This window comes from Sturnira hondurensis, unplaced genomic scaffold (assembly GCF_014824575.4).
Source record: "Sturnira hondurensis isolate 20B ecotype Veracruz unplaced genomic scaffold, ASM1482457v3 Scaffold0023817, whole genome shotgun sequence".
Taxonomy (NCBI): Eukaryota; Metazoa; Chordata; class Mammalia; order Chiroptera; family Phyllostomidae; genus Sturnira; species Sturnira hondurensis.
Window position 1 is genome coordinate 10031200 of NW_028096448.1, and position 11365 is coordinate 10042564.

Genomic DNA, 11365 nt, shown 5'->3' on the forward strand with positions numbered 1-11365 from the left:
TGCCTAACGTGTTCCAACAGAGAGCTCCTCTGTTTGGGTTATCTAGGATTTACAGGGAAGTGTAAATCATTTTTAAAAAACCCTGTTTGGTTAAGAAAGCAAGTAATTATTGCAAAATTTCCTCTTTTCTGCCTTCCACAAAAATTGCTCTGAAGGGATTTACACAATACATCAACATCTGTGCTGTACCTAGAGTTGTTAAAATAATTGTGATGACAGGTGTCTAGGTACCACTTTCTTAATGGTTTTCAATATCCATTGATTTATTGTTGTAGCTTTCTTTCCCCCTTTTTTGTCGTTGGCTTTATGAAGGAACCAAGGAACAGATTTTGCACTAGAGACTGAGTCTTTATTCCATTGCTGAAAAGAACTAATAAAAATAATCACTTGGCTTTTAAGCAGAAAGCTTCCATTTACAGTATTTCACCCTCCCCCCACCAAGCCCCTTGTTACCTAACATAATGGTTAGAGTACATTTCCGTCTCTCCCCTTAATAATTTCATGCATTAACATCCTATTCTCACGCGCGCGAGAGAACACGCGCGCACGCGCGCACACACACACACACGCACACAGCAAAAGGAAAAAAGAGGCAGCAGAAATCTCAGCTGTACTTCTAGCCCTTTTAAAAAGTTTGCTCTCTAAATTGGAATGAGGTCAGATTTGGAGCTTCTCATTGCACGCGGAGATTATTATTGCATCGGGTTCCAAGCCAATGGGAAGCTCGGGGGAGGGGCTTGGCACGAGGAAGCGTTGGTTACAGCGGCTGATTGGCTGCGGCCAAGACTGTGAAAGGATAAAGAGGTGCGAGGCGGAATTGGGTTCTGCTCTAAGCTGCAGCAAGAGAAACGGTGTGTGAGGGGAAGAGGCCGGTTTCGCTCCTGGGTCTCTAGTTCTTGCACGCTCTTTAGGAGTCTGCATTGGAGGAATTCTACCATTACCAGCTCCCTTCTTGCATAAGGGAGGCAGAAACATACATTTATTCATGCCAGTCTGTTGCATGAAGGCTTTTTGGCTTCCTACCTTGCAACAAAATAATTGCACAAACTCCTTAGTGCTGATTCCGCCCACAGAGAGTCTTGGAGCCAGAGTCTCTTTTGCTTTGCATTGTAAGAAAGGGACTAAGTGCTAGAGATGATGTCGCTTTCCTGAGCTCCTGAGAGCGCTCGTGAACTGGAATCAACTGCTTCAGGGGAAGGAAAAAAAGAGAGAGAGAGAGAGACTTGCCTGGGAGGCGGCGAGAAACTTGCATTGGAAGCTCCAGCAACCAGCATTCAAGAAACTCCTCTCCACTTTAGCACAGTCTCCAGACTCAGAGCCAAGAGGCAAAGCAAACTGCGGCGCGGCGAGAGAAAGAAACAGGGAGGGAGAGACTCTCCCGTCTGGGAACTATAACTCCTCTGCTAGAGGCGCAGGACTCCTTCCCCTGATCTTTTGGAGACTTTCCTCTCGCCCACCTCCGCCCCGACCGGGAGTGGAGGGGTCCGCTCGGCCGCCGCGAGCGTCCTCCCGCTCGGCGTGCGCTCAGCCGGAGGAGCCGGGAGGGCCCGGCGATCGCGCCGCGGCCGCCGCGAGGCTGTGAGCGCGCGTGGGAGCCCTCGGAGCCGGGGCCATGGTGCAGCAAACTAACAACGCGGAGAACACGGAAGCGCTGTTGGCCGGCGAGAGCTCGGACTCGGGCGCCGGCCTCGAGCTGGGCATAGCCTCGTCCCCAACGCCCGGCTCCACCGCCTCCACGGGCGGCAAGGCCGACGACCCGAGTTGGTGCAAAACGCCGAGCGGGCACATTAAGCGGCCCATGAATGCCTTCATGGTGTGGTCGCAGATCGAGCGGCGCAAGATCATGGAGCAGTCGCCGGACATGCACAACGCTGAGATCTCCAAGCGGCTGGGCAAACGCTGGAAGCTGCTCAAAGACAGCGACAAGATCCCTTTCATTCGGGAGGCGGAGCGGCTGCGCCTCAAGCACATGGCTGACTACCCAGACTACAAGTATCGGCCCAGGAAGAAGGTGAAGTCCGGCAACACCAACGCCAGTTCTTCGGCCGCCGCCGCCTCCAAGCCCGGGGAAAAGGGCGACAAGGTCGGTGGCAGCAGCGGGGGCGGCCACGGGGGCGGCGGCGGGAGCAGCAACGCGGGGGGCGGAGGCGGCGGCGCGAGCGGCGGCGGCGGCGCCAACTCCAAACCGGCGCAGAAAAAGAGCTGTAGCTCCAAGGTGGCGGGCGGCGGGGGTGGCAAGCCGCACGCCAAGCTCATCCTGACCGGCGGCGGCGGGAAAGCGGCAGCCACCTCCTCCTTCGCGTCGGAGCAGGCTGGAGCTGCCGCCCTGCTGCCCCTGGGCGCCGCGGCCGCCGACCACCATTCGCTCTACAAGGCGCGGACTCCCGGCGCCGCAGCCTCGGCGGCTACCTCGGCCCCCGCCTCGCTCGCGGCCCCCGGCAAGCCCCCGGCGGAGAAGAAAGTGAAGCGCGTTTACCTGTTCGGCGGCCTGGGCGCCGCGGCATCGCCCTCGGGCGTGGGCGCGGCCGCCGACCCTAGCGACCCCTTGGGCCTGTACGAGGAGGGGGGCTCCGGCTGCCCACCCGACGGGCCGAGCCTGAGCGGCCGCAGCAGCGCCGCCTCGTCGCCGGCCGCGGGCCGCTCACCCGCCGACCACCGCGGCTACGCCAGCCTGCGCGCTGCCTCGCCTGCGCCGTCCAGCGCGCCCTCGCACGCGTCCTCCTCGGCCTCGTCCCACTCTTCTTCTGCCTCCTCCTCCGCCGGCTCCTCGGCCTCCGACGACGAGTTCGAGGATGACCTGCTCGACCTGAACCCCAGCTCAAACTTTGAGAGCATGTCCCTGGGCAGTTTCAGCTCGTCGTCGGCGCTGGACCGGGATCTGGACTTCTCCCTGGAACCGGGTTCGGGCTCGCACTTCGAGTTCCCGGACTACTGCACGCCCGAGGTCAGCGAGATGATCTCTGGGGACTGGCTGGAGTCCAGCATCTCCAACCTGGTCTTCACCTACTAACGGCGCGCGCTGGAGAGGAGGGCTGGGGCGACTGAGGTAGAAAAAGTGGACAGAGAGAGTAGAAAGAAGAAAGGGGAAAAAATGGAAAAGGAAAAAAAAAAAGTAATGAGTGAGGTCGGCTTGCTTGCGTCGCGGTCGCTAAAGAGGAGTGTGCGGCGTTTGGGGACCCACGCTCCCATCCCCCATCCCCTCTGGGGACGCGGTGGAGCCGAGGGAGACGGGCGACCTTTTTATTGTTGTGGTTGATGTTGTTGTGATGGCAAAAAAAAAAACAAACAAAAAACAAAAAAAAGCTTCGAATGTCCTCCCCTTTGTGTGAAGAGACCCCCCTCCTCCCCCCAGGCTTCCGGACTGGTAGGCACCCCAGCGAGAAGCTGAGCTGGGAATTTTCTGGAGACTGAAGGAATCTCGTCCCTCTCTTTTCGCCTTCTTAGTGTTTTTATATTTTTGTTGTTTGGTTTCTTGGTCAAGAGAAGAGGGGGGTAAAAAGAAAAAAAATCCAGCGCGTCCCTGGGGACTTTGTCCCCAGTACTCCCTCCCCCCACCCTGAAGAAGACGCAAGGCTTGGAGAGGAGAGTGACCGATGGCAGATGTTTTGGGGCCATGCAGGCTCCAGCGACGGGACTGAGAGACTCCGTGCAGGCCAATGCCCGTCTTTTTTTCCTCCCCCTCCCCCTCCTTTTTCCCTTTCTTTTTTTCCTAGCCCCTGCAGCCGGAGGAGATGCAGAGTGACCCGGGCTCGGAAATGACCTGAGAACCTGGTTGGAAGAAGCCACACCAGCGAGGGGGGGGCGGGGGGGGGAGACAAGGACGCTGACTGGAAAGGGGCGAATAACAAACTGAGACGGATTTGCACGCTGGGGAGAAGGTGGCGGCGGCTCCGGTCTCCTGCCTTCCACGTGGATGAAATCAGCGAGGGAACCTCCCGGGCCTGCGGGAGGAAAGGCGACTGTTGGATGTGGTCTCGGGCAGTGGAGGGCGAGTGGTTTCGGGGGGGAAAGAGGTTTTTTTCTTCTCTTAATTGGAATCGTGATGGTGTTGGATTATTTCACTGGTGGGGTTACTATAGCATGTTCTCCTGTCTATCTTTTAAAGATTTCTGTATGAGACTGTTGAGCAGTTTTTAAAATAGTGTAGGATAATATAAAAAGCAGATAGATGGCGCTCTGTTTGATTCCTACAACAAAATTATCACCAGCTTTTTTTCATTCTTAACTCTTTAAAGGATTCAAACGCAACTCAAATCTGTGCTGGACTTTAAAAAAACAATTCAGGACCAAATTTTTTCTCAGTGTGTATGTGTTTATTCCTTCTAAGTGTAAATGAGAAGACGTGTTTTTTTCCCTCACCGATGCTCCATCCTCGTATTTCTTTTCCTTGTAAATGTAATCAGATGCCATTTTATATGTGGACGTATTTATACTGGCCAAACATTTTTTTCTTATTTTGTCTTTTTCTTTCTTTTGTACTTTTATTTCTTCCTTCCTTTTTTTTCTTTTTCTTTTCTTTCTTTCTTTCTTTTCTTTTTTTTTTTGGTAGTTGTTGTTACCCACGCCATTTTACGTCTCCTTCACTGAAGGGCTAGAGTTTTAACTTTTAATTTTTTATATTTAAATGTAGACTTTTGACACTTTTAAAAAACAAAAAAAGACAAGAGAGATGAAAACGTTTGATTATTTTCTCAGTGTATTTTTGTAAAAAATATATAAAGGGGGTGTTAATCGGTGTAAATCGCTGTTTGGATTTCCTGATTTTATAATAGGGCGGCTGGTTAATATCTCAGTTTTAAAAAATCAGCCCCTAATTTCTCCATGTTTACACTTCAATCTGCAGGCTTCTTAAAGTGACAGTATCCCTTAATCTGCCACCAGTGTCCACCCGTCCACCCCAGTCTTAGGAAGGGGAGGAGAATTAGCCAAACACTGTATGCTTTTAAGAAAAACACATTTTTTTAAACGAAATACTGTTCTGTCCAGAGGCTTTAAAACTGGTGCATTTACAGCAAAAAGGGATCCTGTAGCTTTAATTTGTAAACCACATCTTTTTTGCACTTTTTTTATAAGCAAAAACGTGCCGTTTAAACCACTGGATCTATCTAAATGCCGATTTGAGTTCGCGACACTATGTACTGCGTTTTTCATTCTTGTATTTGACTATTTAATCCTTTCTACTTGTCGCTAAATATAATTGTTTTAGTCTTATGGCATGATGATAGCATATGTGTTCAGGTTTATAGCTGTTGTGTTTAAAGATTGAAAAGAGTGGAAAACATCTTTGTACATTTAAGTCTGTATTATAATAAGCAAAAAGATTGTGTGTATGTATGTTTAATATAACATGACAGGCACTAGGACGTCTGCCTTTTAAGGCAGTTCCGTTAAGGGTTTTTGTTTTTAAACTTTTTTTTGCCATCCATCCTGTGCAATATGCCGTGTAGAATATTTGTCTTAAAATTAAGGCCACAAAAACAATGTTTGGGGGACAAAAAAAGAAAAATCATGCCAGCTAATCATGTCAAGTTCACTGCCTGTCAGATTGTTGATATATACCTTCTGTAAATAACTTTTTTTGAGAAGGAAATAAAATCAGCTGGAACTGAACCCTAAATCTTGACTTTTGTCATTATTATGCCTGATGCCTAAAATCAGGAGGGGCCCTGTAGTGTGTAGAAACACCACCTGCCTTAGCTTTGAAAGGAGTGAGTTCTCAGAGAGGAGACTGTTGTTAAATGCCACCTTATTGAGGAATACTAAGTTCCTCTCTGCCAAATTTGGCAGGCCCTGACCCTGAGATGATGGCATCAGCTGAATATGTGTCAACTCTATGCGCTTTCTAGGAATTTTCTAGGGAGTTTACTACGTTTTTCGAAAGCGCTCTTTGTCTTGATATCTTAAAGAGGGGAGGGGCAACATGGACAGAATAGAGACAAAACTGGCTTGGCTGATCGTTTTTTAACTTTTATGTTCCTAAAGCTGCTTTCTCCTTGACTTGCCCATAGTTACCATCTAACTGGCTACACTTGTTTTCCACAGGTTAAGCACACATAAGCCTGTTAAATAACTATTATGTTGTGGAGGAGAAAGCCATTACCAATCAAGAGATGTTAAAAACTGTAAGTTTTTTCTTAAAAGCAGAAAGGTTCACGTTGTGCTACAGTCTCCTATTTTTTGTGCCATGCCCAACGTACTTATTTCGGAGTGAAATGCAGCAATAAGGATGACTTGGGAGAAGCAGACTCCCCAGGGGGGCTAGGAAAAAAGCTCCTCCTTCTGAATCTGAATAGCACACATTCAGCTAGTGGAGATTTACACTTTGTAAGCATCAGGCCTAGCAGTATTATTGAGACATGCCTTGGATTCCCTAAGGCCCATTAGTATTTGGTTTGGAAGCTGCAACTTGCTAAGTGGCACTATTTCTTGTTAATTTTGAGGGTTAACAACTGCCGTTCATAAAACCCATCTTCACTTTCCAAATGTTAATTTAAAATGTGTGCTTTGTATTTCTTCCAGTTTTTCAGCCTTGGTGAGGAGGGGTTAATAATTTGGAAATAAACCTTTAGTCATCTGGGATTAAGGGAGACCTCTCCGGGAGGGCCCAGCTGGAAGAAGACACGTTTGGATCCTGTAATCCAGAACAAGCAATTTTCTTTTGTTCAATGAAAAGCAGTAATTCCCCCCTCCAAAATAATAGATTGTTGTGTTTCAATATAATTTTTCACCTTTTCCATAATAATCTTTTTCCTAAAGATTGTTATTTGCTACTAGTTCCCAAATTTTTCATTTACATTTTTGCTTACACATTTAGTTTTAATGGCAGTTGTGTTCTGCAGTTGTAATACCTTGTTTTGTTTTTTTTAAAAAAAACCTTTAAAGAACTTGGTATGATGTCATTTCAAAAACCTTTGCAAAAGAAGGAAGAGCTCTTCTATAAAGAGCTTAAATTTAATTTTGTCCATTTGTACTAATGGTAGTTTGATTTGGATTTTTTTTTTAGATTCTAAGTATGAAAACTTTGACATAAATAAGCTTATTTTTTAGGTATATTTTATTTTGTAAGATTCTCTTGTTCATTCTCCCTTGACTTGCCATCTAAGGGCAGATACATTAAATATTTTCTTTAAGAATTTCGATAATGTTGCTCTAAAAATAAAAGCTTAAATGTGTGTGTGTCCTAGGAGGTGACAGTAAAAGTAAGAAACAATTTTGTACTTTTCTGCCTCTGAATCAATTTACATTCATAAGAGATACTCACACGTTAGGTGATACAAGGCATAATAAAGCTGATAAACCAAACAGTTTAGTATGATTTTTTCCTTGAGATAATTTGATCAATAGAAAAGAATAAATTTCAGATTTTCTTTTAAGAACGTCACACCACTTTTCTTTAAAGACACTGCTTCTGGCCCTGCACTCCCTCAGAAATGTTCATCAGTAATGCTTAAGCAAGGTTTTTCAATTTCTAATTGAATACCTATAAGTGCCAAGAAAAAAAAATGAAGAGCATGTAAGCTTATGTGGTGGGCTGAGGGCCTAAACGGACTTCCTGGATTTGTACTCACTTCTCTGGAGGCATGGGGGGGTGGGGGGGCGGACTGGAGACATTAAAGGATTCTGAAGAAAATGAGAAAGCAAAGGGCTGGGAAGTGGATATCAACATTTATAAGTACTGTATTTCCTGTGTTTACAGAGTGTTCGTGAATTCAAAAGCATGGTTTGGGTAATGCTACAGGTCAGAACGTTTAATCGTAAATTTAAAATAATTAAGCATCCCAAGGAGGCATTTGGAAAAATCTGTATGTCAAAAAAACAAGCTAAGAATCCGTTAGAAATACAAATCTAGCTTACATACTTGGATTTCTTAAGGTGGAAGGTTGTTATAGTTTATTTTTCTTCTCGTGACATTATTATTAGGCCCTTTTTATCTCCTTTGAGGCCTATACAATACCCTACTAACCCATATTTACTAATGTTTGTTTACCTATACCCCCCCTGATTCATTCTGGAATATTATCTCCATATACATTTCTATATCTCCACTCAGCTATCATTTGAAAGCTAAAGTGGAGAGGGGCTGGAGGAGAAAAGTATCTCCAGGCATCTGAATGGAGGCAGACTGATAACGATCGACCAAATTCACCTTTACACAAAATTCACATGCCTGCCATTCAAAGCCCTGAACACAATGATTTAGCCCATCTTTCCAGTTCTCCAAAGTTGTGTTGTAGACAAACTGGTCTCTCTCAGACTGGAATTCTTAGAGAGCAGGAACTAGGCCTTAAATACTTGTTTCCCCAAATTCGCCTTCCCTGTTCCCTTGCGTACAATAAATGTGTTTTCTTATTTGTTGCCTTCGTATTTTCACTGTTTCAAAGGCACTTTAAGAGCTTCCAAAATGCTTTTGCATATTATGCTGGTGGTGGTGGGAACCCCAGATTTTGTGGGAAGTGACGCAGGCCAACTAGCTGTGAAGGACGTTGGTCAAATTTCTTAGTCTCTTTAAGCTGCAGTATTCCTAAACTTAGAAAGAATGCTTTCTGATATATAAAGCTATTGTGAGAATCAAGTGAAATCACACATGGAGAATACATGGCCCAGTGCCTGGCCTACTGCATGGGCTCATGAAATGCTAGTTTCTTACCTTACGGATTGTTGCAGAAAGGTAATGCATGTGCGAGCTTAGCACAGTGGAAACAACATAAAAGATAACTCAGTTCTGAACAGTAAATCCCTGGAATCTGTATCTCCCAGTCTGGGGCATGAACTCACATCAGAATTATCTAGAGATTCCTGTTAGCACCAAGATTATACAGATTACCACAGATTCTGGGGGTGGGGCCCTAAAAAGCACACCCCCACCATATGCTTACAAAGTTCACTGAAGTGGGAGAATCACTGCCCGATGGTATTTTCAAATATTCTCCTGATAAATATGCAGCAAGAGATTATTACTCCCTTTTATTTTATGCAGAATGGAAATGATTTGACTTCATAAAGTCAGAAGTGAAAGAAAAGGCACTGGAACCCCTTCTCTTGAGCCCTAGTTGGGATTTCTGTAAACAGATGTCTTCTTCACTTCCCAAATGTAGATGCTGACCTAACCAAGACCTTAGGCTCATAGGTGAGGGTTGGCAGTCCTCTGACTTCCTTAGCCCTCCCACTCCCTAGCCATTTCTCAAGGATGCCCTCCTACCATTGTAGCTACAAAGAATGAGTGATTAGCTTGGTTGGGAAAACACACACACACGCACACACGCACACACACACACACATCAAAAAATGTATTTTAAGAGGAAAGACGAACTCAGAAACTGAGTTTTGGGAGAAGTAACTGAGGCAGGAGAGAATAGAAATAGTATAAATACAGCGTGTGGAACTTCTGCTTTGTCGTTCAAGAGGCAGAGATCCTAGCACATGAGAAAATTGGAAATTATTTCGAGGAGCACATTCAACCTTTATAGAGCAGGCTACAACCTACCCATTACATCCTAATGAGATTGACCGTTAGCTACAGTTAACTTGAAGGGTTTTATGGTTTCCTGCATGTGTTGTTTTCCTTCTCAATGTTAAAAAGAAGAAGAAAAAAATTCTCACATCATCAAACGGCATTTCCCAGGGGGTTGTTTGGCCAGGTTGCTGCATTTTGGTTTGTGCCTTAGTTAGCAATGCACCTCCATGTGTATATGTCAGTGGGTACAGGTGATAATAAATTTAGCCCAGTTTTTTTCTTCTGACAGTTTCAATTCAGGGCAATTGGTTTATGGAGTGCTGCCAAGCAGACCAGGCCTAAGTCAAGTCAGAGCAAGAAGCTTCATGTAGGGCCAGGCTTCTTTTACCCTGTAGATTATTTCTTTAAGGACAAAGTTGCAACTCATTTGTGTACCAGTACACAAACTTGCTTTCATCATACAAAAGACATTGAAATAATAATTCCATCTGCGTTTTGGGGGGAGTTTTTTATTTTATTTTATTTTATTTTAATTGTTGTTCAAGTACAGTTTTCTGTCTTTTACTCCCATCCCAGCCCACCCACCCATCCCTCCTCATCTCCCTCCAGTTTCCACCCCTCCTAGTTTTTGTCCATGTGTCCTTTATGTTTGTCCCTATAAACCCTTCCCTTTTCCCCTACAATTCCCTCCCCCCGCCCCTCTGGATGAGGAGTTTTTTTTAAAGGGGAAGACTTAAGAGAAAAACAAATGAAGTATCATTATTTACTTAGCATCTTGGTTCTTTAGACATTTCCCAAATATGTAACTCTTCGGCCTAGTCCTTGAATGTATATATAATCAATATGCTATTTCCCGACACAATGTGCAGCTGAAAGACAGGAGGCAAATGAAAACACTCTTATCCTTAGTTGGCTCTCTGGGTAGTGAATGCCCAGCAGTGTAGTGTGATGCTTGGCTGCAGGGTATGGTGCATGTAACTGCTTTTATAAGATCTGAGCAGCCAGGCCCTGTTTAGTGATCGATTAGCTCCCCTTGTGTGTGTGGTTAATTGCCACTTTCTTACCAGTGCTTGTCCTAACTTCCCCAGCTCCAAACACCTAAAACCTGTGAAAACAGTCTCTTCTGGAATGCCTGACCTTCAGTACTGGCCTCTGCTTTCTCCCTCCCCTTTCCCACACTCCCATTGTGGACCTTTATCACTCTCCATTGCCAGTCCCCTGAGACGCTGAATCATTCATTTAAAGTTGATTTATTTTATCCTGGGCTCCTGTGGGGCTGGCTGGCTCAAACCACAGGCACTTTGTTCCTCACCTGGCACAAGTAGGTGTAGAATCGTGTCTTTGAAAGAGGTGGTATAAGTACATTTGGGCGTTTGCTCACAGTTTTAATTTAATTTCTTGGGTGAATCCAAAACGTCGAGCAAAACCAAGATGAAACAAAACAAAGAGCCTGGGGGGGGCGGGGAAGGTGTTCTGAGGGTGTGAAATACTTTGCATTTCTCAAATAGTGTCACCCAAAGGCTTTCCCCAAATAGTGTCTCTCAAGATAATACTAGGTGTGAATACCTATCTTGTGGTCAAATAAAGAAATGCTGGTTAAGAAGATCTCCGATTTTTCTTGTTATAACAATGCATTTTTCTACATGTCTGTGTGGACATGTGAGTGTTTTTCTTGAGTTGCTCCTACACATGGAACTGCTGGGTCCTGGTGTCGTAAGTGAATGCCTGTGACAGTTTCCCAGCCTGGAGCTGGGGAGGTATAAAGTGGTGGGGAGGAAAATTAACCCCAGGTTTAAGTGAACTAAGATTAAAAATTAAACGAAACTTCGAAACAATCATTTGACACCCTCCCCAACTCTGCTCCAAGGGTGTAAATAGATTATATTAGCGTGTAAATGGAGATACCTGCAA

The 11365-nt window shown here is 45.4% G+C and overlaps 1 protein-coding gene across 1 annotated transcript; it reads left to right on the top strand.

Annotated features, from left to right (window-relative positions):
• Positions 1-805: 805 nt before the first annotated feature.
• Positions 806-5607, top strand: SOX4 (SRY-box transcription factor 4). The gene has a single exon (XM_037037903.1). The coding sequence runs from the start codon at positions 1613-1615 to the stop codon at positions 3008-3010; it is 1398 nt and encodes a 465-aa protein (XP_036893798.1). The 5' UTR covers positions 806-1612; the 3' UTR covers positions 3011-5607.
• Positions 5608-11365: the final 5758 nt, after the last annotated feature.